The sequence below is a fragment of the Oncorhynchus tshawytscha genome, linkage group LG30, assembly GCF_018296145.1.
Source record: "Oncorhynchus tshawytscha isolate Ot180627B linkage group LG30, Otsh_v2.0, whole genome shotgun sequence".
Taxonomy (NCBI): Eukaryota; Metazoa; Chordata; class Actinopteri; order Salmoniformes; family Salmonidae; genus Oncorhynchus; species Oncorhynchus tshawytscha.
This window is the reverse complement of record NC_056458.1, coordinates 42288234-42305740: the sequence shown is the minus strand read 5'-3', so window position 1 is coordinate 42305740 and position 17507 is coordinate 42288234. Positions and strand designations below refer to the sequence as shown.

General features: G+C 43.1%; 1 protein-coding gene across 1 annotated transcript; it reads right to left on the bottom strand.

Moving 5' to 3' along the window:
• Positions 1-681: 681 nt before the first annotated feature.
• Positions 682-14464, bottom strand: LOC112225786 (vesicular glutamate transporter 1-like). The gene is made up of 8 exons (XM_042309772.1): positions 14311-14464; positions 12776-12890; positions 12459-12546; positions 6567-6653; positions 5131-5273; positions 4733-4882; positions 3064-3196; positions 682-854 (listed from the first exon to the last, which is right to left on the bottom strand). The coding sequence occupies exons 1-8, from the start codon at positions 14391-14393 to the stop codon at positions 697-699; spliced, it is 957 nt and encodes a 318-aa protein (XP_042165706.1). The 5' UTR covers positions 14394-14464; the 3' UTR covers positions 682-696.
• Between the last annotated feature and the right edge of the window lie 3043 nt (positions 14465-17507).

The following is a 17507-nucleotide window of genomic DNA, read 5'->3' as shown; positions in this document are numbered from 1 at the left end:
TGACAGTTTGGTATTATCTTAATGACTGTTGTTACTCAGTAAACCTAACTAACAGTTTGGTATTATCTTCCTGACTGTTGTTACTCAGTAAACCTAACTAACAGTTTGGTACCTGTATTGAATTACGAGTGGGACATTTCACTTCCATTTATCCAGCGAGTGGTGCAACTGAGCATTGTCTCTCAGACCTACAAGTTGACTGAAGAATACCCTAACTGATTGGTTGTTGTCTTTCTCCAAAGTGAATTGACAAATCAGATTAGCACAGAGGCGGGAGATGACACCCACACCTGTGCATCACAAAGCATTCATCACTGAGTATTCTACCAATGCTCATGCACAGACAGTGGACACGTTCCAGGCTGACTACACTTCAGACACATGATCTCACAATGCCTGGATAGGTGTTTAATAGCTAGCCACATACATACGTCATCAACAGAACATCCTTGACAGTTCAAAACAAATAGATCATTAATAATTCATGGATTGGATTTATATAGTGCTTTTCTACCAACTGAGGTCCTCAAAGAGTTTTACATAGTAAGGAGAAAACTCACCTCATCCACCACCAATGTGAAGCACCACTTGGGTGATGCACAGCCACCATTTTTGTGCCAGAACGCTCATGACACAACAACTGAATATGAATTTAAATATGGTTTCTCACAACTCTGTAGAGATGTAGTGACGGTCCTAAAAGTCTGTTTGTTTGTGGGAGAGAAAATCTTTCACGTCCTTACCTGAGATGGCAAATCCGCTGAAGCCCACAGCGATGACTAAAAAGGAGATGGCCATGACCTTGGTGTGAGAGTATCCCACCACCAGCAAGAATGTGGCCTCCATTCCAAACCCTGGTGACAAAACAGGAACCACAACTAAACACACTAAAATCACCACTAACAACAAACACGAAAGATCACAATATGGAAAGGACCCTTTGACTCTAATGTTTGTCCTGCTATTAGGGGTGGGTGGGGGTGTTGATCACCATTTCGTTTTGCACTCTGTGACAAACATAGGTTGTGGGCAGAGACATATATTTAGAGAGTTGGGATAACTTTTAGAATTTTTCGACCAAAAATGTACATATTGCAACTTTATCATTAATGTCTTGTCCTAGTCGTGTTTGTTGTGTGGATCATTTTAATTTGCCCCTTCTGTCATGCCCATGCCCTGTGCCAGTGACGTGATGATGATGATCCTGTGTGGCTCAATTGGTGAGAGCAGAGCGCTAGCAATGCCAAGGTCATGGGTTCAATTCCCACAGGAATTGTGTATATACAGATACTATAATGTTTGCCCTCACTGAACTGTAAAGTCATTTTGGATTAAAGCATCTACCATTTGGCACATATTATTAGAGAACGTTCTGCATTCCTTCTGTTTATATAAGAATTATTTAACAGTCTGCATTCCTTCTGTTTATATAAGAATTATTTAACAGTCTGCATTCCTTCTGTTTATATAAGAATTATTTAACAGTCTGCATTCCTTCTGTTTATATAAGAATTATTTAACAGTCTGCATTCCTTCTGTTTATATAAGAATTATTTAACAGTCTGCATTCCTTCTGTTTATATAAGAATTATTTAACAGTCTGCATTCCTTCTGTTTATATAAGAATTATTTAACAGTCTGCATTCCTTCTGTTTATATAAGAATTATTTAACAGTCTGCATTCCTTCTGTTTATATAAGAATTATTTAACAGTCTGCATTCCTTCTGTTTATATAAGAATTATTTAACAGTCTGCATTCCTTCTGTTTATATAAGAATTATTTAACAGTCTGCATTCCTTCTGTTTATATAAGAATTATTTAACAGTCTGCATTCCTTTTTATTGGTTCGATGGTTTTGTTCTTCTCCTGTCTGACACAAATAGGTTGTGTTGGGACGTTGAGCTAACGTTGAGCTAACGTAGTTCTGGCACTGAGAGTTACCTATCTCCTGTTCTATTCTGTGAGACTGCTCTCATTAGCAGAGGGGCCAGTGATGCGTACACAGCATGCTTGTGTTAGCGCAGTCCCAGCTGTAGAATCATCAGTTTGATCCCGGCTAGCGCACCACTACCACTAGCTCACAGCAGCAGAACATGTCTGTGTGCTGCCACCGTCATACACTGTGCTCTCTCAGGCACTTTAATACTGCTTTTACACACATGATGCCCTCATGAACAAGCTGCCGCCACAGTCACACACTTTATTTTACACTCACAATCACACATCTTCGTCATCAGCTGTTTGGGCCTACTATTGTGTGTGTGTTCTCTCTCTCTCTCTCTCTCTCTCTCTCTCTCTCTCTCTCTCTCTCTCTCTCCCTCTCTCTCTCTCTCTCTCTCTCTCTCTCTCTCTCTCTCTCTCTCTCTCCCCCTCTCTCTCTCTCTCTCTCTCTCTCTCCCCCTCTCTCTCTCTCTCTCCCCCCCCTCTCTCTCTCTCTCTCCCCCTCTCTCTCTCTCTCTCTCCCCCTCTCTCCCCCCCTCTCTCTCTCTCTCTCTCTCTCTCCCCCTCTCTCTCTCTCGCTCTCTCTCTCCCCTCTCTCTCTCTCTCTCTCTCTCCCCCTCTCTCTCTCTCTCTCTCCCCCCTCTCTCTCTCTCTCTCTCTCTCTCTCTCCCCCCCTCTCTCTCTCTCTCTCTCTCGCTCTCTCTTTCTCTCCTCCCTTATAACTACAGGATCTTCATTTGAGCCAGTTGGCTACAGCATGAAACTAATCCAGCAGCAACAGGAAATGTGAATTATTATGTGGATTAGAATTCATGGACAGTTTTTGAAAGGTTGAATCTGAAATTACACTACAAGTTTGAAATGAAGTGTATTGCATAAAAGTTATCCTGCAACACGACCCACCCCTCTCTGACTCAGTCTCTCCCTCCCCCTGCTCAGCTAACACCAGCTAACACCTCTCAAATGGGTTTGTTTTCGAATCCAAGTTTCCCTTAAGTACAGATCTAGGATCAACTTCCCGTCCACCAATTCTAACTTGAACCATTAGTGAGGGAAATGCAAAACTGACCCCAGATCTGTGTCTATATAGGGTACAGTTCACCATGGAGTGGCCTCTCACCTCCACAGTTCATGAGCTTCCTGACGTTGGTGGTGGTCATGATGTTGTGTGTTCGAAGGTAGTCGGCCAGCTGTCCCCCGATGGGCACAATGATGGTCATCACCAGATGTGGCAAGGCCGACACCATCCCCACCTGACAGAGAGAGAGAGAATTCACAAAATGGGACAAACACCAAATTAAGACTCTGCATGCAGAATTCTGCAAAAACATCCTCTGTGTACAACTTAAAACATCAAACAATGCATGCAGAACAGAATTAGGACGATACCCCCTAATTATCAAAATCCAGAAAATAGTTAAAATAGTTAAATTCCACCTAAAACGGAGCAATTCCCCAACCTTCTATAACAAAGCCATCACAAACAAAAAAGGACCCCACAGATCCCCAGGACAGCAACACAATTAGACCAAACCGAATCATGAGAAAACAAAAAGATAATTACTTGACACATTGGAAAGAATTTACCAAAAAACAGAGCAAACTGGAATGCTATTTGTCCCTAAACAGAGAGTACACAGTGGCAGAATACCTGACCACTGTGACTGACATACATTTTGACTATGTACTATACAGACTCAGTGGGCATAGCCTTGCTATTGAGAAAGGCTCCCGTAGGCAGACCTGGCTCTCAAGAGAAAACAGGCTATGTGCACACTGCCCACAAAATGAGGTAGAAACTGAGCTGCACTTCCTAACCTCCTACCAAATGTATGACCATATTAGAGAGACATATTTCCCTCAGATCACAATGACCCACAAAGAATTCCAAAACAAACTCAATTTTTCTAAACTCCCATATCTACAGAGTGAAATACCACCGTGTGTCATAGCAGCAAGATTTGTGACATTTTGCCACAAGAAAAGGTCAACCAGTGAAGAACAAACACCACAACCCATATTTATTTATGTTCATATTTATGTTTATTTATGTTTATTTATTTTTCACATCAATATAACACTTTATATAGCCAGAATATGACATTTGAAATGTGTCTATTCCTTTGAAACGTGTCAGTGTAATGTTTAATGTTAATTTTTGATTGTTTATTTCACTTTCGTTTATGATCTATTTCACTTGCTTTGTAAATGTAAACATATGTTTCCCATGCCCATGGCCATGCCTGTTTTCTTACCAAAAACAAAAAATGTGAAACTATGGTGGGCCAAATTTAACCCGTAGACCACCAGTTGTTTTTCTCTGGGCTAGGGGTTAGAGGCCAGGGGATAGGGGCTAGGTTAGGGGATAGGGGCTAGGCTAGGGGCTAGGCTAGGGGCTAGGGATAGGCTAGGGGATAGGCTAGGGGATAGGGGCTAGGCTAGGGGATAGAGGGGATAGGGCCAGGCTAGGGGCTAGGCTAGGGGATAGGCTAGGGGCTAGGGGATAGGGGCTAGGCTAGGGGATAGGGGCTAGGCTAGGGGATAGGGGCTAGGCTAGGGATAGGGGATAGGGTAGGGGATAGAGGCTAGGGGATAGAGGCTAGGGGATAAGGGCTAGGCTAGGGATAGGGGCTATGGGATAGAGGCTAGGGATAGGCGCTATGGGATAGAGGCTAGGGGTAGGGGATAGGGGCCAGGGGATAGGGGCTAGGCTAGGGGGATAGAGGCTAGGGGATAGGGGATAGGTAATAGGGGATAGGGGTTAATTCAAAATTAAAACTCTGTCTCACCTTGCTGATCTCAAAGCCAAACACTTCCTCGAAGTAGGCCGGCTGGCTGATGAGAAGCAGGTAGAAAGTCCAGCTCCTGCAGAAGTTGGCTACGATAATGGCGTACACCGGCATGGACGTGAAGAATGCTCTCCACGGGGTTTTGAATTTCTGCAACAAGGAGGAATGAGAGATGGTTGTGCTCACAGTCCTCACCAGCCCTCACACAGCAAAAACGTGAAATTATAGAGGGATGTGGTGTGTGTGTGTGTGTGTGTGTGTGTGTGTGTGTGTGTGTGTGTGTGTGTGTGTGTGCGTGTGTGCACAAGTCACAAGCAAAAAGAAAAGTGGTGGAGTGTGTGTGTGAGAGACAGTGCAGTTTATGTGAAATAAAATGTTTCATGCGTCTTTGTGATTACCTGTAGAGGATTGGCAAAACCTGCTGACTCTCCGATGGCTTCCTCAATGTACTTCCTCTCTTCAGGGGTGATAGTGGGGTGGGCTGCCGGGCTTTCATACGACACCAGGATCCAGAAGAGATACCATGCTATCCCAAAACTGCCTGGGAGAGGGAGGGAGAGGGAGAGAGAGGAGGAGAGAGGGAAAGGGGGAGAGAGAGGATGACAGAGGTAGAGAGATAAAGAGGAGAGGGAGAGGAGAGAGAAGGAAAGAGGAAGAGATGTAAAGAGGAGAAGGAGGAGAGAAGAGATGTAAAGAGGAGAAGGAGGAGAGAGGTAGAGAGGTAAAGGGGGAGAGAGAGGAGGAGAGAGGTAGAGAGGTAGGTAGAGAGGTAAAGGGGAGAGAGAGAGGAGAGAGGTAAAGAGGAGAGAGAAGGAGGTAGAGAGGTAGAGAGGTAAAGAGGAGAGAGAAAGGAGGAGAGAGGTAGAGAGGTAAAGAGGAGAGAGAAAGGGAGGAGAGAGGTAGAGAGGTAAAGAGGAGAGAGAAAGGAGGAGAGAGGTAGAGAGGTAAGAGGTAAAGAGGAGAGAGAAAGGAGGAGAGAGGTAGAGAGGTAAAGAGGAGAGAGAGGAGGGGAGAGAGGTAGAGGTAAAGGGGGAGAGGAGGAGAGAGGTAGAGAGGTAAAGAGGGAGAGGAGAGAGAGAGGAGAGAGGTAGAGAGGTAAAGAGGGGAGAGAGAGGAGACGAGAGGTAGAGAGGTAAAGGGGGAGAGAGAGGAGACGAGAGGTAGAGAGGTAAAGGGGGAGAGAGAGGAGGAGGGTAGAGTTAAAGAGGTGCGAGAGAGGAGAGAGGTCAAATGGAGAGAGAGAGCAGAGAGAGAGGAGGAGAGTGGAAGAGAGGTAAAGAGGGGAGAGAAGGGTAGGAAATGAGAAGGGTGGAGTAGGGAGAAAGGTAGGGTAGGGAGAATGGTCTCTACAGTACACTACAGTGATGACACGTTTGTAATAACATAAATTGTGTCAGTTTGGATGTCATTGTCACAGAAAAAATACCCAGCAAGCCCTATATCTCTACCGCTCTCCTCCTATGAACTGGTACTATACTGCTAGCTCCCCAAAGGAGGCTAGCACTGGCTAACTGAGTAGTCAGCATACCACTTTCAATAGTCTGGGCTACCAACACTGGGTCATGGGGCCACCCACTGTATTTTTTTTGGTGTATTTTACCTTTATTTAACTAGGCAAGTCAGTTAAGAATGGCCTAGGAACAGTGGGTTAACTGCCTGTTCAGGGGCAGAACGACAGATTTGTACCTTGTCAGCTCTGGGATTTGAACTTGCAACCTTCCGGTTACTAGTCCAACGCTCTAACCACTAGGCTAAGCTTGCTGGGGTTTATCTTAGGGGACCTGTATGGTGATGAGACAGTTAAACTCGGTACTGCCCGGCTGGTTTTACTCACCATAGACGTAGAAGACTGAAGGCCACCCTACATACTGAACCAACACCCCAGCAAGAGGCATGGCCACCACAGCTCCCGCATAGGAACCTGTGACACAAAGAAAGAGCAAGACACAGAAATATGGTACATTGATGTTTCTAATGTTGTTGTGTAATGCCTCCGTCAGGCCAGATCTGAACACCTCAGCACCCACAATCAAAGTCAGTAGCAATAGCTAGCTAGCTAGCTCACGCAATATTTGGTTCTGGGTTTCGAGATTAGCTAGCAAGCTAATGAACTAACCTAGCCAACTAACGAACTAACGAACTAACCTAGCCAACTAACTAACTAACGAACTAACCTAGCCAACTAACTGTGGAGGGAAACAATTAACTTACAGTAAGAACAGTTAATTAGCTCTTTGCTAGAAAAGATTACCCTGTCTCCTAAACTGATAAGGAGGCTTCACTAATGTTTACACATTGACAAGTCCTGTTCATTGTCAATGCCTATGAAAAGTAACAACACAGGAGGTTGGTGGCACCTTAATTGGGGAGGATGGGCTCGTGGTATTGGCTGGAGTGGAATCAGTGGAATGGTATCAAATACATCAAACATATGGTTTCCATGGTTTCCATGTATTTGATGCCATTCCATTTGCTCCGTTCCAGCCATTTTTATGAGCCGTCCTCCCCTCAATAGCCTCCACTGATTCACAGCATTATACTTATAACCCGTTACATACTGTATGTGGACAGGGACAAACAGAAATGTTTCTAAGAGAAGACATTTAAAAAGCATAATCATGGTAGCAGACATTTAAAAAGCATAACCATGGTAGCAGTGGAAAGAGAAGACATTTAAAAAGCATAACCATGGTAGCAGTTGAAAGAGAAGACATTTAAAAAGCATAACCATGGTAGCAGTTGAAAGAGAAGACATTTAAAAAGCATAACCATGGTAGCAGTTGAAAGAGAAGACATTTAAAAAGCATAACCATGGTAGCAGTTGAAAGAGAAGACATTTAAAAAGCATAACCATGGTAGCAGTTGAAAGAGAAGACATTTAAAAAGCATAACCATGGTAGCATGAAAGAGAAGGCATAACCATGGTAGCAGTTGAAAGAGAAGACATTTAAAAAGCATAACACATGGTAGCAGTTGAAAGAGAAGACATTTAAAAAGCATAACCATGGTAGCAGTTGAAAGAGAAGACATTTAAAAAGCATAACCATGGTAGCAGTTGAAAGAGAAGACATTTAAAAAGCATAACCATGGTAGCAGTGGAAAGAGAAGACATTTAAAAAGCATAACCATGGTAGCAGTTGAAAGAGAAGACATTTAAAAAGCATAACCATGGTAGCAGTGGAAAGAGAAGACATTTAAAAAGCATAACCATGGTAGCAGTTGAAAGAGAAGACATTTAAAAAGCATAACCATGGTAGCAGTGGAAAGAGAAGACATTTAAAAAGCATAACCATGGTAGCAGTTGAAAGAGAAGACATTTAAAAAGCATAACAAATGGTAGCAGTGGAAAGAGAAGACATTTAAAAAGCATAACCATGGTAGCAGTGGAAAGAGAAGACATTTAAAAAGCATAACCATGGTAGCAGTTGAAAGAGAAGACATTTAAAAAGCATAACCATGGTAGCAGTGGAAAGAGAAGACATTTAAAAAGCATAACCATGGTAGCAGTTGAAAGAGAAGACATTTAAAAAGCATAACAAATGGTAGCAGTGGAAAGAGAAGACATTTAAAAAGCATAACCATGGTAGCAGAACAAAGGTGAGGATACAATCCAAGCAAATACCTTACTGTTGATATTTACATTTACTGGAGTTTTCACAGCATTTGTCAATAATAGAATCTGGAAATATGCTGGATACATTCAGTGACATAATAAGATTATTCATGCAGCATTTGGGCTAGGTAAAACATTTTATTTGGAACAAAGCCCTGCATTTGCATATGTGAACTGATTGCCCCCCATCTATCTTCAGAGCTTGTGCTGCTAGGTGACCTAAACTGGGACATGCTTAACACCCCAGCCCTCCTACAATCTAAGCTTGATGCCCTCAATCTCACACAAATTATCAATGAACCTACCAGGTACAACCCCAAAGCCGTAAACACGGGCACGCTCATAGATATCATCCTAATCAACTTGCCCTCTAAATACACCTCTGCTGTTTTCAACCAAGATCTCAGCGATCACTGCCTCATTGCCTGTATCCGTAATGGGTCAGTGGTCAAACGACCTCCACTTATCACTGTCAAACGCTCCCTGAAACACTTCAGCGAGCAGGCCTTTCTAATCGACCTGGCCTGGGTATCCTGGAGGATATTGACCTCATCCCGTCAGTAGAGGATACCTGGTTATTTAAAAAAAATGCCTTCCTCACCATCTTAAATAAGCACGCTCTATTCAAGAAATTTAGAACCAGGAACAGATATAGCCCTTGGTTCTCTCCAGACCTGACTGCCCTTAACCAACACAATAACACCCTGTGGCGTTCTGCATTAGCATCAAACAGCCCCCGTGATATGCAACTTTTCAGTGAAGTTAGAAACCAATATACACAGGCAGTTAGAAAAGCCAAGGCTAGCTTTTTCAAGCAGAAATTTGCTTCCTGCAACACAAACTCAAAAAAGTTCTGGGACACTGTAAAGTCCATGGAGAATAAGAACACCTCCTCCCAGCTGCCCACTGCACTGAGGATAGGAAACTGTCACCACCGATAAATCCACTATAATTGAGAATTTCAATAAGTATTTTTCTATGGCTGGCCATGCTTTCCACCTGGCTACCCCTACCCCGGTCAACAGCAATGCACCCTCCACAGCAACCTGCCCAAGCCTTACCCATTTCTCCTTCTCCCAAATCCAGTCAGCTGATGTTCTGAAAGAGCGGCAAAATCTGGATCCCTACAAATCAGCCGGGCTAGACAATCTGGACCCTTTCTTTCTAAAAAATGATCTGCCGAAATTGTTGCAACCCCTATTACTAGCCTGTTCAATCTCTCTTTCGTGTCGTCTGAGATTCCCAAAGATTGGAAAGCAGCTGCGGTCATCCCCCTCTTCAAAGGGGGGACACAATCTTGACCCAAACTGCTACAGACCTATATCTATCCTACCCTGCCTTTTTAAGGTCTTCGAAAGCCAAGTCAACAAACAGATCACCGACCATTTCGAATCCCACTGCACCTTCTCCGCTATGCAATCTGGTTTCACAGCTGGTCATGGGTGCACCTCAGCCACGCTCAAGATCCTAAACGATATCTTAACCCCCATCGATAAGAAACAATACTGTGCAGCCGTATTCATTGACCTGGCCAAGGCTTTCGACTCTGCCAATCACCACATCCTCATCGGCAGACACGATAGCCTTGGTCTTTCAAATGATTGCCTCGGCTGTTTCACCAACTACTTCTCTGATAGAGTTCAGTGTGTCAAATCGGAGGGCCTGTTGTCTGGGCCTCTGCCAGTCTCTATGGGGGTGCCACAGGGTTCAATCTCGGGCCAACTCTCTTCTCTGTATACATCAATGATGTCGCTCTTGCTGCTGGTGAGTCTCTGATTCACCTCTACGCAGATGACACTGTTCTGTATACTTCTGGCCCTTCGTTGGACACTGTGTTAACAACCCTCCAGACGAGCTTCAATGCCATACAGCTCTCCTTCACTGGCCTTGAACTGCTCTTAAATACAAGTAAAACTAAATGCATGCTCTTCAACCGATCGCTGCCTGCACCTGCCCGCCCGTACAGCATCACTACTCTGGACGGTTCTGACTTAGAATATGTGGACAACTACAAATACCTAGGTGTCTGGTTAGACTGTAAACTCTCCTTCCAGACTCACATCAAACATCTCCAATCCAAAGTTAAATCTAGAATTGGCTTCCTATTTCGCAACAAAGCATCCTTCACTCATGCTGCCAAACATACCCTCTTAAAACTGACCATCCTACCGATCCTCGACTTCGGCGATGTAATTTACAATATAGCCTCCAATACCCTACTTAATAAATTGGATGCAGTCTATCACAGTGCCATCCGTTTTGTCACCAAAGCCCCATATACTACCCACCACTGCGACCTGTACGCTCTCGTTGGCTGGCCTTCGCTTCATACTCGTCGCCAAACCCACTGGCTCTAGGTCATCTACAAGACCCTGCTAGGTAAAGTCCCCCCTTATCTCAGCGCACTGGTCACCTTATCAGCACCCACCTGTAGCACACGCTCCAGCAGGTATATCTCTCTGGTCCTCCCAAAACAATTCCTCCTTTGGCCGCCTCTCCTTCCAGTTCTCTGCTGCCAATGACTGGAACGAACTACAAAAATCTCTGAAACTGGAAACACTTATCTCCCACACTAGCTTTAAGCACCAGCTGTCAGAGCAGCTCACAGATTACTGCACCTGTACATAGCCCATCTATAATTTAGCCCAAACAACTACCTCTTTCCCTACTGTATTTATTTATTTATTTTGCTCCTTTGCACCCCATTATTTCTATTTCTACTTTGCACATTCTTTCACTGCAAATCTAACATTTCAGTGTTTTACTTGCTATATTGTATTTACTTCGCCACCATGGCCTTTTTTGCCTTTACCTCCCTTATCTCACCTCATTTGCTCACATTGTATATAGACTTATTTTTCTACTGTATTATTGACTGTATGTTTGTTTTACTCCATGTGTAACGGTGTTGTTGTATGTGTCAAACTGCTTTGCTTTATCTTGGCCAGGTCGCAATTGTAAATGAGAACTTGTTCTCAACTTGCCTATCTGGTTAAATAAAGGTGAAATAAATAAATAAAAATCCCCACCATCACACAATTAATCCCCATCATCACACAATGTTATGCAATCCAACAACAGTCCACTACAATCCAACAACGGTCCAGTACAATCCAACAACGATGCATTACAATCCAACAACGATCCACTACAATCCAACAACGATCCACTACAATCCAACAACGATCCACTACAATCCAACAACGATCCACTACAATCCAACAACGATCCACTACAATCCAACAACGGTCCACTACAATCCAACAACGATCCACTACAATCCAACAACGATCCATTACAATCCAACAACGATCCATTACAATCCAACAACGATCCACTACAATCCAACAACGGTCCACTACAATCCAACAACGATCCATTACAATCCAACAACGGTCCACTACAATCCAACAACGATCCACTACAATCCAACAACGATCCACTACAATCCAACAACGATCCATTACAATCCAACAATGATCCATTACAATCCAACAACGGTCCATTACAATCCAACAACGGTCCATTACAAATCTCCATCTGGTTTAGGTAAAAGCATCATTTGAAAGTGCCTCAAATTTAAGCTCTTATCAGTGACCAAATCTGCCATTTTGATCTCATACCTGGACCCTGGAGTGTAAAGGGCTACATACACTCCCTGCAGCTGAGAATGCATCAATGGAGGCTGTAGAGGGGAGGACGGCTCATAATAAAGGCTGGAATGGAGCGAATGGAATGGCATGTAATTTGATACCATTCCATCCATTCCACTCCAGCCATCACCACAAACCCATCCTCCCCAATTAAGGTGCCACCAACCTCCTGTGGAATGCATGCATACAGTATGTAGGAAGACAATGTGCTGCACTAGATTTATTTGGGATGTTACCAATAGGAACTTTATTATAATGTTGAGGTTGTTTATAAGCACATCTTAGCTACTCTCTTGACAAGAACATCAAGTAACATCACAAATGGTTGGATCCAGTAATGAGTAGAGTAGTCCTTATTATCCCCGGGGGAAATTCATTCATTCATTGTGTGGTTTAAGAGAGAGAAAAGGGGAGGGAGAGCGTGAGAGGATGTTTAAATCCATTTGTTTTAGTATCTTACCACAGAATGCTGTTGTGGCCAGTCGACTTCTCTCTAGAGGCGGGGCCCATTTGGCCCAGATCCCATGGCATGCTGGGTAAGATACGCCCTATAGGGAAGTAATGAAGTGATGCACACAGTAAATATCCAAACATAATATTCAACACACGCACGCACGCACGCACGCACGCACGCACGCACGCACGCACGCACGCACGCACACACACACACACACACACACACACACACACACACACACACACACACACACACACACACACACACACACACACACACACACAGAGAGAGAGAGAGAGAGACAGATGCACTCTAAGTACCTCGACGAGGCCTTGGCATATCCTGACTAGTATGACACAGCTGTAGTGTGTACGAGCAGCAGATGGAATCAGCATGTTGAGAGTGGATGTGGCCACTATGGCGAAGCCAAACACACTGAAACACACCAAGACAGAAACAGTCAGAGACAAACACAACCAGCCTTCATTTCAACCACTGAGAGCTATAGAGACCAGCCTTCATTTCAACCACTGAGAGCTATAGAGACCAGCCTTCATTTCAACCACTGAGAGCTATAGAGACCAGCCTTCATTTCAGCCACTGAGAGTGATAGAGACCAGCCTTCATTTCAGCCACTGAGAGCGATAGAGACCATGGTTCATTAGGGGTCAGATAAATTTCCTATTTAGTTTAATTCAGGAAGTAATTATTGGCAAATATTTTCTATGAAGATAAAATATTGAAATTCTATAAAGATTTCAATTCATGAGCTGGTTTTCATTTCATTTGACTGATATCAACATATAATTAACCCCAATCCTGAGAGAAACGTCTTTGGTGTTATTGATGAGACTGTCCCAACCTTTGTAGCAGTTCAAAATGTCTGATGGAAACCCTTGACTATAAGGGCTCCGTCTATACTTCATTAGTAAAAATGAAAACATAACTTTTTGATTGAGGCAACATCTGCAGCCATAGTTTAGTAGCCAATGTATACTGTTCTCTTAGTTTTTGTACCGCTTATAAATGTGTTAAGCCAACTGAGTGGCCTTGTGGTAGGACTGTCCACCCTGAGATTGGAAGGTAGGGGTTCAATCCCGGCCAAGTCATACCAAAGGGACCCATTGTCATACCATTCATGGGACCCATTGGCTCTCTGCATTAAGGAGATAGATGGAGAATAATGTCCTGTCCAGGGGATGTACTTGTTCATCAAGCTGCTACAGAAACAGGAGATAACAGACTCCTGTTATGATGAGGCTACTACTTATGGATAAGTCATATTGGACCCCTTCATGTTATCATAACAGTACTGTTATTAGATGTTGTTTGGGGACAAAGGAGAAAGTGGGAAATATAATGTATACTTTAGTCAAATATAATGTATACTTTTGTCAAAATAATGTATACTTTAGTCAAATATAATGTATACTCTAGTAAAATATAATGTATACTTTAGTCAAATATAATGTATACCTTAGTCAAAATAATGTATACTTCAGTAAAATATAATGTATACTCTAGTAAAATAGAATGTATACTTTAGTCAACTATAATGTATACTCTAGTAAAATATAATGTATACTTTTGTCAAATATAATGTTTACTCTAGTAAAATATAATGTATATTTTTGTAAATATAATGTATACTTTAGTAAAATGAATCCTAGTAGTAAAAAAGTTGACCTCCGACACATTTGAGGAAAGGTATTGACATACAATAAGGAAATCAGTCAATCAATACAGGAATAATCATCCCAAAGCATGCTAAAACGTACATACTTGTTAGCTTAGTATTTTTGACATATGAGACCTCCAGGAATCTGTGTGACAATGTATCCTAAAATGTACTTACTTGTTAGCTTTATATTTTTGACATATAAAACCTCCGGGAATCTGTGTGACGATGTATCCCCAGAAGAAGGACCCGTGGATCATCCCCACGGTCTCTGGATCCCAGCTGAACTGTGCTGCCTAGTGGGAGAGAAAGAGGAGGAGTGACCATGGTTGTGCTCATAAGGCACCAAACGGAAGAAAACCATCTGGGAGCAAGGGACTACCTGGATTTGTACAATAAGAAACGCTCATTTAGATTTTCAGTTGCAGAACATTGTTGAAGCATTTTTTCGTTGCGTGTCCTAATGAACACAACCCATGACTACGGATGTGTAGCAGAGTGGGTTCGTTTAATAATGCTTGAGTGGTGAGAAACCTTGCCTGAGACCTGAAGACTTGTGTTAGCTTCCCAAGCACCTTGATAAAGGCTACACTTCAAAAGGTGCTGATTGTGATTATAAATAAGTATTTTCAAGTCAAAGTACATTGTCCATTGACAGTGTTCTTCTTCCTCTGCACAAAAATAAAGCTTGGACACACTCCAACCTCAGCGAGGTCGGAAACAACCGGAAGTATGCGGTTTTCATTGATACAGTATCTTCAACCTAGCTTGCTTTTCCCCTGAAAAATGGATGTGGACCCCGCTCATGTATTTATTTTACACCTGCTACGTTAGGTTACACACACTATGAGCCTCCAAGCCCAAAGTTACAACCTTTGTTGTGGCCTGTAGCCAGCCCTCCCCTGACCTGACCCCCTGACCTGACCCCAACCCTCCTCTTCCCACAACACTAGCTAGCAAGGTTATTTGCTACCATTCAGACAGCGAAGAAAGAAGGGAAAAACCCTCTTCAAGAAAATGGTTCTTTGAGAAGAAAGAGTGCCACATAGAACCACCGGTCACTTCAAAGAGCCTCCCTTTATCAGACATTTACATTTGAGTCGTTAGCGCAGACAGTCGTAGTAAGTAAATGTTTTCCTCGTTAAAGCAGACAGTCACAGTAAGTAAATGTTTTCCTCATTAAAGCAGACAGTCGTAGTAAGTAAATGTTTTCCTCATTAAAGCAGACAGTCACAGTAAGTAAATGTTTTCCTCATTAAAGCAGACAGTCACAGTAAGTAAATGTTTTTCCTCATTAAAGCAGACAGTCGTAGTAAGTAAATGTTTTCCTCATTAAAGCAGACAGTCGTAGTAAGTAAATGTTTTCCTCATTAAAGCAGACAGTCGTAGTAAGTAAATGTTTTCCTCGTTAAAGCAGACAGTCACAGTAAGTAAATGTTTTCTTCAATAAAGCAGACAGTCGTAGTAAGTAAATGTTTTCCTCGTTAAAGCAGACAGTCACAGTAAGTAAATGTTTTCCTCATTAAAGCAGACAGTCGTAGTAAGTAAATGTTTTCTTCAATAAAGCAGCCATCAGCAAAGTCAGAACTACAGTCTTAGACAAAAAGGTTCCACAAGGGTTCTTCGGCTGTCCTATAAAGGAGAGCCCTTTTTGGTTCCATGTAAGACAGTTTCGGTTCCAGTAAGTAGAACCTTTTTCCAAAAGAGGTCTACCTAGAACCAAAAATAATCATTTTCCAAATGGGTTTTACCTCATTAAAGCAGACAACCAAAAGTAAATGTTTTCCTGGAACCAGACAAACTAGTTCTTTAAAGGGTTCTCCTCATTGGGGACAGTAAATGAACCTTTTAGGTTCTAGATAGCACCTTTTTCTCTAAAGCAGTGCATGAAGAAAATAGAAGTGTGAGTGTAAGTGCCAGAACAGTGTGCCTCACCAGACAGGACCTCCTTGTTACCCTTCCAGACAGTGTGGTCGTTAAACCATGCAGACGATCGTAGTAAGTAAACGCCCAGGTTGCAGCGGATGCCAGAAGGAGATGCAGAAGCCCAGGCCTGAGAGGATGGTAAATGATCCTATAACGGGGAAGTCGTAGTAAGTAAATGTTTTCTTCAATAAAGCAGCCATCTCCAAAGTCAGAACTACAGTCTTAGACAAAAAGGTTCACAAGGGTTCTTCGGCTGTCCGATAAAGTCTCCCCATTGGGCTGTAAGCTGTTTCTAGGATTCTGGTGAAGAGCAGAGGGAGAGAGAGGGACAAAGTTATTTTAGCAAAGTAATAATTACACATGGTACCAAAAGGGTTCTCTTCAAGCACACAGTCGCTTTACAATTCTATGGGGAAAAGAAAAACAAGAAACTGAAATCAGTGAGAAAATTGAACCCTGTGGTGCTCAGTTGAAGAAGGAGTTGAACCCTGTGGTGCTCAGTTGGAAGAAGGAGAATTGAACCCTGTGGTGCTCAGTTGGAAGAAGGAGAATTGAACCCTGTGGTGCTCAGTTGGAAGAAGGAGAATTGAACCCTGGGGTCTCCTTCTCCTCCACAAGTTAGAAGAAGGAGAATTGAACCCTGTGGTGCTCAGTTTGGAAGAAGGAGAGATTGAACCCTGTGGTGCTCAGTTGGAAGAAGGAGAATTGAACCATGTGGTGCTCAGTTGGAAGAAGGAGAATTGAACCCTGTGGTGCTCAGTTTTAAGAAGGAGAATTGAACCCTGTGGTGCTCAGTTGGAAGAAGGAGAATTGAACCCTGTGGTGCTCAGTTGGAAGAAGGAGAATTGAACCCTGTGGTGCTCAGTTGGAAGAAGGAGAATTGAACCCTGTGGTGCTCAGTTAGAAGAAGGAGAATTGAACCCTGTGGTGCTCAGTTGGAAGAAGGAGAATTGAACCCTGTGGTGCTCAGTTGGAAGAAGGAGAATTGAACCATGTGGTGCTCAGTTGGAAGAAGGAGAATTGAACCCTGTGGTTTGAACCCTGTGGTGCTCAGTTTTAAGAAGGAGAATTGAACCCTGTGGTGCTCAGTTGGAAGAAGGAGAATTGAACCCTGTGGTGCTCAGTTGGAAGAAGGAGAATTGAACCCTGTGGTGCTCAGTTGGAAGAAGGAGAATTGAACCCTGTGGTGCTCAGTTGGAAGAAGGAGAATTGAACCCTGTGGTGCTCAGTTGGAAGAAGGAGAATTGAACCCTGTGGTGCTCAGTTGGAAGAAGGAGAATTGAACCCTGTGGTGCTCAGTTGGAAGAAGGAGAATTGAACCCTGTGGTGCTCAGTTGGAAGAAGGAGAATTGAACCCTGTGGTGCTCAGTTGGAAGAAGGAGAATTGAACCCTGTGGTGCTCAGTTGGAAGAAGGAGAATTGAACCCTGTGGTGCTCAGTTGGAAGAA